Source organism: Pyricularia pennisetigena (genome assembly GCF_004337985.1).
Source record: "Pyricularia pennisetigena strain Br36 chromosome 4 map unlocalized Pyricularia_pennisetigena_Br36_Scf_6, whole genome shotgun sequence".
Lineage (NCBI taxonomy): Eukaryota > Fungi > Ascomycota > Sordariomycetes > Magnaporthales > Pyriculariaceae > Pyricularia > Pyricularia pennisetigena.
Window position 1 is genome coordinate 2,745,542 of NW_021940918.1, and position 16,748 is coordinate 2,762,289.

General features: G+C 49.9%; 6 protein-coding genes across 6 annotated transcripts; 3 read left to right on the forward strand and 3 right to left on the reverse strand.

Annotated features, from left to right (window-relative positions):
- Positions 1–2,227: 2,227 nt before the first annotated feature.
- On the forward strand, positions 2,228–3,284 carry PpBr36_06402 (uncharacterized protein; the record flags this gene model as incomplete). Its single annotated transcript, XM_029893547.1, has 4 exons — positions 2,228–2,336; positions 2,401–2,440; positions 2,508–2,816; positions 2,882–3,284. The coding sequence occupies 4 exons, from the start codon at positions 2,228–2,230 to the stop codon at positions 3,282–3,284; spliced, it is 861 nt and encodes a 286-aa protein (XP_029746301.1).
- Positions 3,285–5,164: 1,880 nt separating this feature from the next.
- PpBr36_06403 (uncharacterized protein) lies at positions 5,165–5,608 on the reverse strand (the record flags this gene model as incomplete). Its single annotated transcript, XM_029893548.1, has 2 exons — positions 5,165–5,406; positions 5,518–5,608. 2 exons carry the CDS (start codon positions 5,606–5,608, stop codon positions 5,165–5,167), a joined length of 333 nt encoding a protein of 110 aa, XP_029746303.1.
- Positions 5,609–5,888: 280 nt separating this feature from the next.
- Positions 5,889–7,245, forward strand: PpBr36_06404 (uncharacterized protein; the record flags this gene model as incomplete). The annotated part of the gene is made up of 3 exons (XM_029893549.1): positions 5,889–6,186; positions 6,313–6,476; positions 6,548–7,245. Exons 1-3 carry the CDS (start codon positions 5,960–5,962, stop codon positions 7,243–7,245), a joined length of 1,089 nt encoding a protein of 362 aa, XP_029746597.1. The 5' UTR covers positions 5,889–5,959.
- A 158-nt stretch (positions 7,246–7,403) lies between these two features.
- PpBr36_06405 (uncharacterized protein) lies at positions 7,404–8,482 on the reverse strand (the record flags this gene model as incomplete). Its single annotated transcript, XM_029893550.1, has 2 exons — positions 7,404–7,871; positions 7,982–8,482. The coding sequence occupies 2 exons, from the start codon at positions 8,480–8,482 to the stop codon at positions 7,404–7,406; spliced, it is 969 nt and encodes a 322-aa protein (XP_029746607.1).
- A 2,442-nt stretch (positions 8,483–10,924) lies between these two features.
- On the reverse strand, positions 10,925–16,336 carry PpBr36_06406 (uncharacterized protein; the record flags this gene model as incomplete). The annotated part of the gene is made up of 3 exons (XM_029893551.1): positions 10,925–11,234; positions 12,014–16,150; positions 16,224–16,336. The coding sequence occupies 3 exons, from the start codon at positions 16,334–16,336 to the stop codon at positions 10,925–10,927; spliced, it is 4,560 nt and encodes a 1,519-aa protein (XP_029746577.1).
- Positions 10,947–11,759, forward strand: PpBr36_06407 (uncharacterized protein; the record flags this gene model as incomplete). The annotated part of the gene is made up of 1 exon (XM_029893552.1): positions 10,947–11,759. One exon carries the CDS (start codon positions 10,947–10,949, stop codon positions 11,757–11,759), a length of 813 nt encoding a protein of 270 aa, XP_029746611.1.
- Positions 16,337–16,748: the final 412 nt, after the last annotated feature.

Here is a 16,748-nt window from a genome sequence, read left to right on the forward strand (position 1 = left end):
GTTCGTTAAAAATGGTTAAATAAGCCGCCGAAATAATGGGTGGCCCCCCCTATTTTCTAAATTACGGTGCTTTTTTCGTCCCTCCGTTCGTGGTAAATCCTAATTCGGTAATTACACCTTTTTAAATTAATAATTCGCGGACAAAAAACCAACGGTCCTTTTTAAATTCGGCGCAAATTTTTTGCGATTTTCGGCTAAATAAAAACCACGTATACGGATTTTAAAATTCCTCCCTATTACCGCGTACACCAATTTTTCGCATAAATTTGGTAATTAAAAATAATTATAATTATAAAAATATTTATTCCGTATATTTCCCCTGTTTTTACCCCTATTAGGAACGTGGTTTAAATTTTTATTTTATTTTTTAACGGATCCGCCAAATATCGTATAAAATTTAACGAAATTGCGGCCACCTTTTATTAAAAAATTGGTAATATCGTCGTAAAACGCGCTTTTAAATTATTTGAAAATATATTTAAAAGTAATCGTATAATTCGGTTTATTTAACTTATTCCGAACGTTTATAATTTAAAAAAGTTGGAAATATCCTCCGGTTTTAATAAAGTTTTTAATCGCGGAATCCCTTTTAAAATCGGTTATTTTATAATTCCGGGTTTTTTCGTAAATTGAATTATAAATTTTAAACCAATTCGTTTTATTATTTATTGTACGAATTAAAACCAGGGCTATTTTGTAATTTTTAATAACCTATTTTTTAACGTGCGTTAAAAAAAGTGCGAATTTCTTTTAAAACGTTTTAATTGTCCTTTTAAACGTGTTTTAACCGTTGCGTTAAACGGTAAAAAATACCGTATTAAAATACGTTGGGTTTATATTTTTTATAACCTATTGCAGGAAAATATTAATTTTTCGGAATTGTTCGTTTATATAATTTTTTTATAATTCCTGCGTTTCGCGTGTTTTATTTACCGCGCGCTTTATTTCGGAAGGCGTAAAACTGCTAAATATAACAAATTCCTTTAAACCCTTAAAAATAAATTTATTTATATTTACAAATAATTTGGCGATTTGGTTTATTTTGCGTTTGGTTTTAAGCGGGTTTAAGTTCCAAATTCGTAAATTTGCATAATAATCGTCGAATCGGAAGCGTTTAAACGATTTTGTAACGTTTTCGGTAAATTTTTCAAATATTGGGAATTTTTCGTCGGTTTGTTGGTTTGGATTAACTAATTTCCAAATGCGTAATATTTTTGCATTTTGGCGATAAATTTTAAACTATTTAAACTATTGGGCGCGTAAGTTAAGCGTTATTGGCGATTTTTGGAGCTTTTCGGTCGTAAATATAATATGCGGTAAAAAAAAAAAAAAATAGATAAAATAAACGTTATTCGTATTAATATATAATTGCAATTTGCGTAAAATAAAAATTTTATAATTTACAGCTGTACCGGGCTTATAACTGACGCACACGAACGTACACGTGCAGTTTGCATGAGTGGTAGGAGAGCCATGTATTCAGGTAGGGTGCGCTTTTTAGGCTAACGAGCGTGGCAGCGCTTTTATGGTGTGCACAGCGCTGACTAAGCTCATCTGGTCATGTGATGCCAAGATCTATCTACTGCAACAACTGGCCTATAATGGTAGAATGTTAGAATATGGAAAGTCGGCCGTGGCACAAGGCCATGGCAGAAGACGGCAAGGAAACTGGCACGTAAGCTATTATGTAAGGCTGTTACCATGCTTGGATTCCCCATGATTGTATGCGTGAGCTAACACTACTATGTATGTAGCCGCCAATACAGGCGGTTGCAATTGATTAAGGCGGTGGGCATAGTACGTAAAAATTTGTAGGCGTGAGGATTAAGTGATCGCATTGGACAGGTTTCAAGGGCACGGTTTCCTTAGTGGCTGAGTACCTTACTTAGCTGTTGAGAATAAAATGACCCTCGGCGCGTCCCCTGCTCGACTTTGCCAAATACGCGACAAAGTAGATGGATCCTTGTCAGTGCCCCACCTCTGGGAGCCCACTTCGCAAACAATTCCCCCTCGCAACCGCAGCGCGACGCAACGCAACTTCCCGTGGTTCTTTCTTTACTTTTTTGTTGTCTCGCGACTGTAAAACTGTCGCCGTATCGCTGGATCTGTTTTGCATTGCATTCCTCTCTGCATCACCAATAACAAAATATCAGCCCTTATATCTACGCGCTTCGAAAGATTTAATACGCCAAGCTGCCAGAATCGTCTCTCACGCCCCACCGCCACCATGTCTGTCGTAACGCTACTCGGGGCAAATGTTATGAACAACCCTGCCAAGTTCACAGACAAGTACGAATTCGAGATCACCTTTGAATGTTTGGAGCAGCTGGAGAAGGGTATGACTTGTCGGTTCTAGTTTCCGGCAGTTGAATATGATGTTGACGTTTCCGTTGAATCTAGACCTTGAATGGAAACTGACATATGTCGGTTCTGCCACTTCGTAAGTCAACATAGCCCCTCTGTTGTTACTAGAACAACTGGCTGACCGGATGGAATCCCCGTGACAGCGACCAGTATGACCAGGAGCTCGACAGCCTACTGGTCGGGCCGATTCCCGTCGGCGTCAACAAGTTCATCTTTGAAGCGGCCGCACCCGACACGAGCAAAATCCCCGACACGGACGTACTGGGCGTTACCGTCATTCTCCTGACCTGCTCGTACGATGAACGCGAGTTCGTCCGTGTTGGCTACTACGTCAACAATGAGTATGATTCAGAGGAACTCAACGCTGACCCGCCGGCCAAGCCTATCATCGATCGCATCCGCCGCAACATCCTTGCTGATAAGCCTCGGGTGACAAGGTTTGCCATCAAGTGGTATGTTTTCAATCTTATGTGGCAATTTTACTGAATATTATTTAATAACCAAGCTTGGCAACCAGGGATTCTGAGCTGACGGCACCCGCCGAATTTCCCCCGGACCAACCTGAGGCTGATTTGGTAGCCGACGAGGAGGAGTACGGCGCCGAGGAGCTTGCTGAAGAAGAGGAGGAAGAGGCTGCTGCCACTGGCGCTGCAGCCAATGGCGAGGGCTCCGCTGCAGCCGCCGGCCAGGATTCAGAAATGGCTGTTGATGGGGCCGAAGGTGCCGAGAATGGAGCTAACGACGATGAGCTTTCAGACGACGGCAGTGTCGATATCGAGGGCGAGAGTGAAGACGAACTCGAAGAGGAGCTCCAGGAGGTTGAAGGTGATGCTGGTGACGCTATGGATATGGATGTCGACATGGACAAGCCATCGCAAGCTTCGGGCGCTCAGAAACCCGCTGAGATTATGTCTCACTAATGGGGAACGAATGTTACGAGAAGACTTTCATCAGCAGGGCGCTTCCGCGGGGTTTTGCTTTGACGCTTTGCGTCATGTCTAGGGTGTGATTATCACGTTTGGCTGGGCTTGGGAAAATACCATTTGGATGACGGATGAAGTAGGACTTAATGATTGTTTGCGTTTTATCTTTTATTTCTGCGCTGCATTGTTGAATGAAGAGGGATACAAAGAGTTGGTTAGATTAACTGTCTGCAGTGCGGCAATAACCCATGGCGATGACGTCTCATAGTTACCTAGCGCAGCCACAAATAACAGAGGCTGCCTTTGATGAAAGTATGACCTTGACTGAGAATGGCTGGTAAGCATGTCGGATATACATCATGAACCTCTTTAAAATTCCTCCATAAGATCATTTCACTGCCTGGGTACCTCGGGTTTCAAAGCTCGACATCAACGTATCTGACATGGAGCCGAATCTGGTCCGGGTTTTCGTCTTCAGAATCTGCCAACTTGCAACAGGCAGGTACGTCACTGCAACAAGTTACCAAGTAAAAAAGTTGGCTAAAATACCTCAGGTAACGTGGCAGATACATATTGCCATGCTGCATCGCCAGATGTTGGGCTTTGAAATCAAAACTATGTTGAATTGCCTCTATATGATTTCATCGGCTCATATTCCAACGGCATGATCCTATGTTCATTGAGACTAACGGAAAGGCAAGCCACTAACTTTGGCTTTGCTCACACATAACACTGCCTTGGACAAGTGCACACCGGCAAAGAGATAGAAGAGGTTTTGAGGCTGCAGTGGGATGGTATTCCTAAGCAGCACCTATCTGCTAGCTAAGTGCAACTAGAATAGAGCGGTGCCTAATGTCACTGCTTGCATGCCTTCTGGGTATTAGTGCTGTACAGTTTGCTGCATAGAGGGGTACGGGTAGGGCTGAACCACCTGTGCTTCTAGGCTAGACTAAAGAGAAGCCCCGTCAGACCAAGTTTGATAGTGGTTACGCCTTGTGACTAGAATACTTGTGATAGGAGCGGCTTTTGTGTGCAACATGCAGTGGCAACTATAATGCTATGTTTCTGTTTCCGCCTCGAGTTGCTTCGTCGAGAATCTATAAAACAGCTGCGATAGTCCAGGGGTCTTAATCGATGGGGGAGTTGGGGGTTACCGATACAGAGCTTTGCGGCTTATCCAGGGGGAAAACTTTTGGAGTGGCGTGTGGATCGAAGCTTCTTATTGCCGCAGACAGATATTGGAATTCTGCTGTGACTTTAGTGGCCCCTTTTGTCAGTTATGCTCCACAGCTAGCTACTGGCATATCAGATGATGCACGCTAACAACATTAATGATATTATTATCTCCATTCGTATGTTTCTACATCTAGATGTATATAGATGCCTTGATGTCGTTCCCGACTTTTATAGCCACCATCCTGCTATCAAGATTTATAGTAGGATTCCTTGGGACAAATGTATAATACCCGACAGTGAGTCATAATATCATCTAACTTGTCTCTCAAGGACACTGACTTTCTCCCCAGCAAAACAGAGATTAACCAATACTTTGTTTCAAGGTGCGACGCTGATTTTTCCCTTGCCTTGCACCGCAGCTGAACTTCAACCTATCTTCACCACCATGTTTACTTCTAAACCGGCAAAGTTGGGTATGGTAATGAAGTTCCGTACTAGAAATAGATCATCTCAGCCAAGGTCCCTGGTCAGGCAGCTTATTTGTAGTTGGGAACAGTACAGAGGTAGCTAGTTGATCAGATTGATGAAGCTAGACGATATGAGCATAAAGATGAATCATCACATACCTGAGACCAAGGCCGACATGCATCTACAGAACAGTATCCCTTAAGAGGTAAACGTTTTTGCTCCATGCTCTCTGGTCACCCTTTGACGCCATCCACGTGACCACCAACGGTGCCATCCATGGACGGACCATCTGCACCCGTTGCCGAAGCCTTATCACGCTCCCACTCCTCGGGGGTTTGGCATTTTGCTGTCCATGCGTGGATGCGCGCTATCTCGTCCTTCATGGCCGCGTTTACCAGCCTATGCCGCTTAAGCGAGTTCTTGCCAGCGAATTCGGGCGATACAATCAGAACGGTGAATGCTTGTCCGCAACCGCCTTGAATGTGTGTTTTTTTTGTTTGATCAGCATTTCATGTCAAGACAAAAAGCATTAAACCTCTCAACGATATCTCTAGGCTACCAACGGCCCGAGGATGCCATGACATACCTGACATGTCCGTAACTTCGGCATGTATTGCCTTTAGCCTCTCAGTGAGCGCATCCTTGATGGACGCCTCTGTGATTTCCAAGTCTGCCATTTTGACAAGAAATTAAAAAAAGCAACTTGTCTCTTTCAGTACTTTTGAATCGTTGCACCTCGCTGGCGACATCGTGGGGTTGCGATGCGCCGCAAGTATAGGGAAGGGAGAGGGGTGCCGGCCCCTCTCAGAGTGGAGCAAAGCATTGCGTCATTGGCCAATTCGTCTCCTTCGCCGAAAGAAATACACACTGTATGTATCCTAAATAAAGGTCCACTTTTGGATGTTGAGAGCTCCCCACTCTTGTGTCGACTTGCTCAAGCTTTAGCCTCAACTCAAGGTTCAAGGTACAGCAAGCTGCATGCACTATCAACTACCCTCGTCTATCCTGGTCGTTGGCTTTTAAGTCGGATGCTTGTGTGTACCAGGCTCGTCGGACCGCTCAGGCGTCTTCCACTACGTATATCTCTGGTTTCTAAGCCTGTTCATTGCTCTACCCACTTGCTTCAACAAGCGTCGATTCGCTGTGGTCTTGCACTGGTGCCAACTCAAAGGCGGATCTTCACCCAACCGTCAAACAGCATGGATCTCAAATCCTCTTCTTTTACCAATGCCGTGGTGTCAGCCATGAGATCATTGTGAGTTGCTCATTGGTTGATTTGCGTGCATTTCTGGGTTTATTCTTATTTCATTTGTTTATATCTTGTTTTTGTCACGGGGTTCTCTTTCATGTGTCCTCGTTGCATTTACTGAAACGCTGCCAGGTATCCCGAGGAACTCGCAGATAGAGCTTGGGACAACGTTGGTCTGCTGTTGGAAAACACCGAAGATGCTGGATCAGCACCTGTGGTTCTCTTGACCAACGATGTGACTGCTGCTGTTGTAGACGAGGCTATTGCCAAGAATGCTTCAGTTATCATCAGCTATCGTGAGTTTTCTGGTGGTTGATTTAGTGCCACAAGTTCTGGCATGCGAGCTTCTAGCTAACTCAAACCACAGACCCGCCAATTTTTAGAGGGCTCAAGTCAATCACCCTTAAAGACCCTCAACAACAGCTCCTCCTTCAGCTTGTCAAGCATAACATTGCTGTCTATAGCCCCCATACAGCCGTGGACGCCACGCCAGGGGGTCTCAACGATTGGTTGGCAGATCTGGTTTCGGCCGCTGCAAGTGACTTCCCTCAGGTCAAGGTTGAACGCACAAATGCCAAGCCTGTGACGTCGGCAATCCCTGCAGGGTTCGAGGGTGCTGGATACGGGCGCGTGTGCAAGTTCAGTGAACCCGTCCCCTGGCACAGGGTGGTGAACGCAGTGGCACAAAAGCTGGGCCAGAGATACGTCTCTCTTGCGACACCGCGTGGTTTCCCCAAGGGCACGCCGCGAGGCGACCACGCCAGCACCCCGAGTGTGACATCGGTAGCTGTCTGCGCGGGATCAGGGGCGGATGTTCTCGCCGGCTGCGGAGCCGACATGCTGATCACTGGCGAAATGAGCCATCACGCAGCCCTGCACGCGACGATGCGAGGGCAGATAGTTATGACGGTGTTCCACAGCAACTCGGAGAGGAGGTTTCTGCGCGATGTGATGCAAGGCAAGCTTTCCGAGGCGATAAAAGCACACTTCTCGCAAGATGCAAGTGTGCTTGTGAGCGAAGCAGACAGCGATCCGTTTGAGGTCTGGGACCTCAACAGCGTATAAGCGTGCGTGTGAATACTGGCCATAGCACAGTGTCATCATGGCTCAACTCCCAGCCTTCTTGTCGGCTATTTGGGCGAAAATAAAGTGATGGCTTCATTTGGGGGTATATATTACTTGGGTGCTGTGAATGTTGGCGTGCTGACTTGGAAACAACCAAATCAGTCGTTCCCCTTCTCAACATTTCCATCTTCTCCGTCTTCTTCTTCGTCGTCATCGTCATCGTCATCGTCATCGTCATCGTCGTCGTCCTCACCATCATCTTCTTTAACAGCTCTTAAAGCGGCATCACCCGCCTCCAGACAGATTGCAACATCGTCGCCGCCCAAACCCCGTTCTTTCCAAGAGACAAGTAGCCTTCGGGGCAATTCCCATTCCCTCTCAGCCTCCTCGCGTTTTCCGTCCGCCACAAGCTCGTGTAACCTCGCTGGGGTGGCTAATACTATCATCGCCAGCTCCCTAGTGCGCTTTCTCCGTGCCGCGTCGGCAGCGGTGGCACTGCGCTCCTCTGGTGGAGGCAAGTTCTTGCGCATGGTGTCTCTTATCGACGATGCTTGGGTGTAAATATAGGCAATGGCGGGATCGAGCGTCGACGCCATTGGATTTAACGGGTCCATGTTCTCCCGCATCTGCCAAGTAATTGCACGGTCATTGGAAGTTCCTGCCATAGCCCAGCTAAACGAGCGAATATGTACCTAGGGGAAAAGCAAAATCACGAAAAAAAAAAAACAAAGTATACCTTTCGTATCGTCTCAGTGGCCGTGATAAGCTTGCTGTAGTTGTCATAGACCAAGGCCTTCTTCTCGGCGTCCAGCGCCCTCGTCTCACCCAGCACCCGCGCGTAGGTCCTCAGCAGGTCGGCCAGGGAGCTCTCTGCGGCGGCCTTGGCGACGTAGGCCTGGGCGTCAAAGCCCGGCGCGTCCAGCTCCGACGCCGGCACTTCGGAGTGGTCCACGTCGTCGCCAGGCGTTGTCTCGTCCGTCACTTCGAGCGTCGGCGGGGCGGCTGCCTGGTTGTTCTTGATCTTGTAGTACTCGCGCAGCGCGGCGCGGTTGCGCTTCGCCGCCGCGCCAACGGCACCCCCGGGAGCCGCGGCCGGCGAGGAGGAGGAAGTGGTACCGCGGTTCGGAGAGGCGGCCTGCGACCGTGGGTTGTCAAGCGACGGGCGCGTCGAGGACGTCGGGGTCTGCATCGAGGGGATGCGGCGTGGCGCCTCTCGGGGCGTTGCTATTGTCGACATGGCGGACGAGGAGGGGGGGAGTGGAGTTGGTGTTGGCCCTGATGGATGGACGGAGAACTCGTTTTCGATTTTGGGCAAGTCGAATTAGGTGTTTCGGGGCTGGAATGAATAACACATGGGCTAAAACAAAGAAAGAAAGAAAACAACAACAAAACAAAACAAAGGCTTTTCTTTCCCCAATGGGATTATTTCCATCCGCGGTTTAGATCAGACGAAGAAATGTGTACAGTATGCACCAGGTTGAGCTTCTGTAGTAGGTGACGTTGCACTAGCGTTGATGCGGGTCGCTGCACCAAGGTCCAGGCCGGGGAGGGTCAGAAGCTTAATTCAACTGTCGCGACACAATCACGCTTCCATGTGCGGAGTTGCAACATGAAATTTTCTCCCTCTCTCAAACTACCACTATTATCGAGGACAACACTGTACGCCAACAACCCACTTCCTGCTCTGTTCATCATTGCATCCAAGCGCGAGCGGCCAAGTTCATCTTTGAGACAGGATTAATTGTCATTCTCTTCCCGAATCTGGTAGGTTGGTGGGGTGCACCGGTCACCATCGCGTCGTCTTCTGGTTCGGTAGGGTTGTCCATTGCGCTTCTTTTTTTTTTTTTTTTTTTTTTTTTTTTTTCTCCGTTGGAGCACCAGAATGCGTCGCCTAGGCAAGTGCAACAACTCGGCAGGGCGTTTTTGAGTTGGAGGACAAAGATTAGGTACAGATATTCACATTGCCATTAGTGTGGCATCAACGGGTAGGAGTGGTAGCGGCGCGCCAAGGGTCTTAACAGCGGCAAAGCGAGGAGAGAGAAAAAGAGAAACATAGAAATCTTCCTAAAGGAGGTTTTCATTATTGGAAAGACCTCATTGTGGGCAGATTGAAGTCAAGATGGCCATGAGATCAATGGGAAAGAAAGGCCTGGCGGGTGGGAATTGGGGAAATTGGTAGAAAGGTAAGGCAGCCGAACTAATGCGGGAACAAAGAGTGGAATAAGGCGTCAAGTGTTGCCTGGTTTGCTGGAGGAAAAGGCAGGATTTGGTCAAGAATTGGACGCTAATGGGAGCAATAGCTGCAGAAAGTCTGTATGCTGTTTGTGCCGATGGGTGTGGTTCTAATCGTCCATTATGGCACGTCAAGGACGGGTTGGCGATGACCTCATGGCCATGGTTTTGGCAAAACCAAACAAGTACGGCTGGGAGACCGAGCGACAGGGTGCGGGTGGCACGCATTTACAGCTTCACCTGGCAGAACGAACAGGCAAACGCCCTGGGTGCCCGAGCACACCTCTGTTGGGACTTGCAAGCTGGCTGGCTGCAATGGCAGCAAACACCATCAGCTTCAGATAGCTGGTGCCGGACGAGAAAGACACGCAGGCAAAGGCAAAACAAACACCTGGCTGGCTGGGAGCTCGACCAAGGAAGGGTCGTTTCCCTTATAGGTTTGTCCAGTGGTCCAGCCTTCAACAATGTCCAAGATGGTGTAGCGGTTACGGAGGTGGTTCCGTGCGTCTACACATGAGGTCCGGAAGTAAGACTGCACTGTGTAACCGGAGGTAAGGAAGTTTGCTTCGCGCAATGCCTTCTGGGGGTTCCCCACACCAGCCAGAGCTCCAAAGGAGCAGTCCACAAGGCCACAGTCGTTAGACCCTGCTTTCACTTTTGCAGTTTTTTGCCGATTGTATTTTGCAGGATTGGGGGCGCTGGAGGGTTGCGAAGTTGGGTTTTGGAGGTGGTGGCTCAAGCCGGGTTCGAACATCTTGAAAGGGCAAGGTGAGGACGACTGGCCGTTATGTCACTCTTTTTTGCTCGCTTTTTGCGCGTTTACCGGTCCACGGTTTTCAACAAGGGGACTCGCCAAGGGTTCGTGCGGCAGGCAGAACTTATTTCCTGGCTTGCTCATAAACCATAGCGTCTGGGCAAACAAGCAAAAGATTATGCACCATATGTGATTCGAAAGGGTTTTTGGCCTTCTATGGATTCCACAGCGACTGCCTGAATGCTATGACATGCAACGAGACGTAGAATCCTCAGCCCCAAAGACCAGAAATATATCATAAATCTGAGTAAGCCAAACCACATAGTTTTCAACTTTGTTCATGTTGAATACCTTTACATAAAAGGTTCGGAGAGGCTGTTGGTTTGTTTATACGCAAGCTCCCTCGATATCATTCATATCATAATAGCTGCTGTTGATATGCTTACATAATCATACGCGCCAGACCAAATAGTTCTCGTCCTTGCTCCTTGTTTTTCTGTAAACCTGTAACAAAAATCACATTTTAGTAGAGCAACAACAATTTTTATCAAATGGAAGCAGCAGAAAAGACCAAAATAGGCATATCCCACTTGAACGCAGGCAACTTGAAATTTGAAAAAATAAAGAAAAGAGAGAGAAAGAAAACAAAGCCAAAACATCAGCCCCCTCAAACCATCAATAAATATTGCACCCTCACAACACCTCCATTTTCGAAATGGACGAGGCAGCTTTGCAAATCCGCGCATCTCTCATCTCCCAATCCCTACCACCCCCGTCGCAAACCTGGCTCTCCAACCTCTTGTCCACGCGCCCAAAGCCACTGCCACCCCTGCCCTCCCTCACGGCAACCGCAAAAGCCCGCCTCCTGGCCGCGGACCTGACCTCCCCGGGCCTGCTCGACCGGGCCGGGACGTCACCCTTTCCACCCTCCGCCGCCGACCCAGAGACCCGAGAAACCTGCCTGACCAGGGACGTGGTTGTGCAGGTCCTGGACGTCGAGAACCTGAGCCGCAGCCGCTGGGAGCAGGTCGAGGAGCTCGAGGCTGTGGCGCGCGGCGAGCTGACCAAGGGCAGGCAGATCATCCGGCTGCGCGAGGACGGGGCCGAGGAGGATGGTGAGGGTGTGGGTGACGTGCCGCCCGAGGAGGGCGCACGGCGGCAGCAGCAGCAGCAGCAGCAGCAGCAGCAGGCGGGCGGTGGTGCCGCTGCGAGGGCGACCGCCGGAGGACCGGCCGTGAGCGACAAGAACGCAACGCACAAGTTAGTCGTGCAGGACTGTGCCGGGAACAAGTTCTTTGCGCTGGAGGTGAGGCGGGTCGAGCGCCTGGGCATCGGCAAAACGAACATCGGAGAGAAGATGTTGATCAGGGCCGGGACGGTCGTCGCAAGGGGCACGGTGCTACTAGAGCCGGAAAAGTGTGTCGTCCTAGGCGGGAGGGTTGAGGCTTGGCACAAGGCTTGGTTGGATGGGAGGCTCGCAAGGCTGAAAGAGGCTGCGGGCGCTTCCGCCACGGAACATGGACATTGATGCTGTCTTCACACAGATTCACGGCTCGGTTGGTCGAGCGGATGTCATTTTGGCAATAGTTCACAATCTTGTCCTTTCCCCTGTCCTGTTTTTTGTATGATACCCTTGCACATTACTGACTAAAAACACATCAAGTCTTCGTGGTGAGACATTTTTAGCACGCAGTCCATGTTGTTTGTTCATATTCCCAATCAAATGATCCCGCCAAAGTTATATTTATTGCCTATCATTTCGCTGTCAAACAGTCCGCCAACCCATTCCATCCATCCTTCACCCATGGCGCAACGGCGATGGCCGTCTGTGCATCGGCGGCCTTCGTCGCACCCGCATATGTGCGCGCTAGGTCCTCTGCGTCTAGGTTGCCCCTCGGTGCAACCGCCCTGCGCGCCAATTCAACAGCGACCTCGGCTGCATTTGCGGAGGCGCCAGCATCGAAATCCACAACGGATGACAGGTTGATCCAGCCGTGTGGTAGATAAGGGTGCAGCATTATATCCGTCTGCGCTTGACCCCTGACCTTATCGGCGCCTTCAGCTGACAATGCTGCCACGGCCTGCAGTATATCGCTGATATGCGACTGCTCGACAGCCCCGACCTTGTCGCTGGCTCGCAAGCCCTGTAGCTCTGCCACTACTGCCTCGAGGCTTTCATCGTCGTCGTCCAAGAGAGCGATGGCACCGAGAAGAAGGACCGAACGCACATGATCAGGTTGCTTCTCAACCACCTCGAACAACGAGCTTCTGGCTCTGTCTTGAGCCTCTTCAGTTCCAACGGCCCAGAGGACCTGTGCCAGAACACAAATTGCGTCTGCATCTCCACCCGACTCCTCTAATGCAGACTCGAAATACTGGACCGCCTCGTCGACAGCATCGTTGTAGTACTGCGCCAGCCCCAACGCCAGGTGCGACGACAGCCTAGCTTTGTTACGTTCCTCTGGCCTAAGCTCGCTCTCATCGCCTTCGCTGCTCAGTTGAAGAGCCATCTCACCAGACTCGACAGCCTTTTCGTATGATTCATCTGCGAGGTAGGCACGAGCTAAGTCTGCCTTGGCAAGGGCGAACTTGCGGAGTGACTCTGCAGATTCAGTTGTTTCGTAGTCTGCCTCTAGGGCTGCACACATCGGTTCAATAACTGCGACGCTCTCAGCGTGATGACCAACACGCTCGTGGAAGAGGGCAAGAAGATGGCCTACTGCGAGCTCGTGCTGGGGTTTCAATGCGCGGAGTTGACTGAGGGCGAATATAGGCTGCAGAATGGCTCCGATCGGAGTGGTTTCATGAGGAGAAGCTGCCACAATGTGATCAAACATGGACACGGCGTATTGCTGCCGCACGGGCGCTGAAGCAACGCCAGAAATGCCCATTGCGTGCGTAAAGAGGCCGCGAGCCTCGCGAGGGTCACCGTATAGCAGTGCCACGAAGCCCTGTCCAACCCAAGCATGTGCGTAGTCGGGATCAGCCGACTGCGACTTGGTAAAAGCCTCATTCGCCAACTGGACGTCGTTCTGGAGAAGAGCTAGAGTCCCCAAGTTAGCCCAAGCGGAAGGGCTACGCTCGTTGAGATATAGACTTCGCACGAAAGCATGCTGAGCAACCGATGGGTTGATGCTGCTGGTGACAACGCCTAAAGCCTCCCAAAACTCCGAGTTGCCGGCTTCAAGCTCAATTGCACGCTTGAAAGCCCTGACGGCTGCCTTTAAATAGCGGCTGCTCTTCTTCTTCAGGGAAACAGGCAGGCAACTATGGGCTCGATATTCGGCCCAGCCAAGATTAAAATATGCAACAGCCTGTGCATGCACGTCATTTGCACATGCGTGAATGGCCCGTTTGTGTGCGAGTATGGTGGCCTGGAGGCATTGGGTAAGATGAACGCCCAACTTCTCATCGTCCGAGAATAGGCCCTTTGCCTGGATGACCCTGACACCAACGCCATCCACGTCCTTGAACGTTTCATAGTGAGGAGCCTCGTCGTCCTCGCCAATGAGCGTACGTACGAAATCAACGGGAAACTCACCAACCCGGCCTTGGACAATCGAGAACACTGAGCACGAATCGGCGACCGCCTTCCAGAAATTGAAGGTTTCGGATATGTTGGAAGAAGCAGTGGTCGCGAACGTGATGGTGCCGATAGCCAAGTCCACAGCTTTGCCAAACAATCCCTTGTCTATGCTGGACAGCGCACTCTCCACCATAGTCTGCATCAAGGCAATTGAGACACCATCCTCGCCGGGCCGTTTTTCAATGACCTCCTTGTACAAAGCAATCGCCTCGTCGTATGAGCTCAATTGGCGTTTAATATTGGCCAGCAGAAATTTGGTAAACCACACATCATTAGCATCCCGGGGACCAGACGATGTGTTTTCCAACTGCTGGGCGTTGAGTGTGGCCTTGGTCGCTGCAATGTAGCGACCAGAGTTGTAGTAACTCTCACCGAGTCCAACCCATGAGTGATAATCGTCTGGACTGATACGCAATGCCGACTGAAATGACACCACTGCCTTGGCATAATCCTGCTTGTTGAGTTCTGCAACGCCAAGCGCGGCAAACGGCCAGCTCAGCCCTTTTCTCTTAGAGCCGGGCGGAGGCCTGACCTTGCCAGAGTCAACGACGCGTTGAGAAACCAGTTCGACACCGTCCCAATCCCTTTCGTCGGCAAGGGACCTCGCAAGTCTTTCCGCAGCGTCGACCTCAGATGGTGACAGCTCTACAGCTTTCAGAAAACATTTACGAGCGCGGTTTTTGTCTCTTGAGCATTCTTCGTAGTAGATCCCGAGACTCGTGTAGGCAGGGGCGAAGTTCAGGTCATTTTTGAGACAAGCCAAAAAGTGTGCATATGCGCCACTGCGGCTCTTCCGGGCCGCCTTGGAGGTGTCGATGTTCCATATACAAACGCCGAGGCGGTACTGCGTTTGCGCCAGCAGGCTCTTCATCGGCTGTCCTTCTTCTTCCAGTAGCGGGATGCATTTCTCCAGCTCCTCTTTGCAGCTTGAGTAGTTCCCTTTCTGAGCCTTGACCCAGGCAGCCTCTGTTCTGACTCGTAGGTTGCTTGGATCCCGCGTCAAGGCTCTCTCAAGGAAGTCGATTGCATCATCATATTCTTCTTCCTCTTCGAAGATCAAACCAACACCAATGAGCGCCGGGGTGGCCGTCGGGTCTTTTTCGAGGACGCTATCAAAGAGAGCCTTGGCCTCTTGATGATGCCTTGGAGACTGGAAGAAGACAAGAGCGGTACCCAGGCAGACCAGAAACGAGTTCTCCGTGTTTTGAAACTTCAGGTCTGTCTTCCGCCTCTCGCTAGCCAGATGTTCTCGGGCTTTGCGCATCAACTCAACGTTGCTGTCGTACTCTTCCAGGTGCTGATAGAATTCGCCCATGAGTCGATAGGCGAACAAAGAGTCAGCGGAAGTGATGCCTTCTGTCATCATCAGGATTCTATCCTCGTCCGTAATGGGTATGAACGCTGTCGGTGCGCCTCCATCCTCATCGTCTTCGCTCTCGTCATCGGTAGTTTCGGCCTCTTTCTGTTGCTTCTTCGACTCCTCTTGCTTTGGAAATGGAGATATGGCACTCGTCAAGAACCCTGTGATTATCTTGTACAGGTCGCTATCTGGGAAGAAGGTGCAGTAGTCGCGCAAGATGCTAACATCCCACTCCCTTATTTCTTTGTGGTCTTGCCAGTCAATTGTGATATCCCAAGCAAGTTTGAATGGATGCTTGATAATGACCATGTCTCTCGCTAGTTTCTGGACAACCTCGAGCTCGACTGTCTTGTCAGGTCCAGGAGCAAACACAAGCAGGCGATCATAACAGTGTTGGAGCAGCTTTTCCTCATAGACTCGGCGAAGTTCGTCATCGTTTGTCCAGTTGATAATCTCGCGATAAATATGGCCTAGTCTGCTTCGGCCCCAGACTTCCCGCTTAACTTCAATTGTGACCTCGCTGACTCTAGCACCAATTCTTGTGCGTCGCTCGCCGATAAGGGTGTTGATCCTTTTCTTCTCCTGCGTCTCGATGAACCTGGCTATCGTCTCGTACGTCTTTGCAGGGTGTGGCACACGGCCCTCAAGAGCCGGGTAGATTGGACTGTCGGGCAGGATAACCTCAAGTGCCTCTACGTAGCTGGCCTCTCCCTGGGCCTGGGCATGTTTAGTAAAGTCGTCAATAGCGCATTGACATCTGTACATGTCATTCATATCTCTATAGCGTTGTGCCAACTCGAGGGCAGCTACTTTGTACGCCGCTATCTTGTTGCCACCCTGTTTCTGATACAGCTTGACTAAGCCCTGCCATGGCTGAGGGTCATCTGGCTTCAAAGCAGCAGCAGCTAAATAGCTCTGTTCAGACTCCTCCAGTTTCTGATTCTTGTCCAGTGCAAAAGCCAGAAATATGTGCCTGTCAATGGTAGCTTGTTACTATAGTGCACTTGGAATTGTTGACAAACATCAGAGTTCAGAGATCAACGTACCCCTGAAAACTCTTTGGTTCCTTTTGCACAAACTGTCGAGCTTCCTCTATGGCATCGCCCCACTTGGACTGCCGGATGAGCTCGCCAATCGCCTTCAAAGCTGCCTTTGACATGATGCGCGAAACCTGGACTCAAATCTCGTAAACGAGAGTGGCCTGTTCCTCTGGGACACGCGATTTGAGGTGATCAAGGTGTGATTTTCTCATCAAGAGAGAGGGACGCTGTCTGGCAGCAATAACAGATGGTACAGCAAGGAGTAGATTATTGAAGACAATTATTTCATGGTAGGACCAAGATGAAGATACAGAACAACAGCCAGGGTCTGTGGGCGCTGGTACAACGGTTATGAGCTTGGTGGAGGTGACTAAATGCCATCTCAATTCAAGCACTTTCTTCTGGTATCTGCTGTCGTCACAGACAGCTAGAAGCGCGGGGCGGAGTGGAGCTGGGGACACAGTATTCAAGGGTTCCAGCGGACTGTGTGCAAGGGTCGATGGCGGGGCCGTCAAGACGACTCAAGTAGCT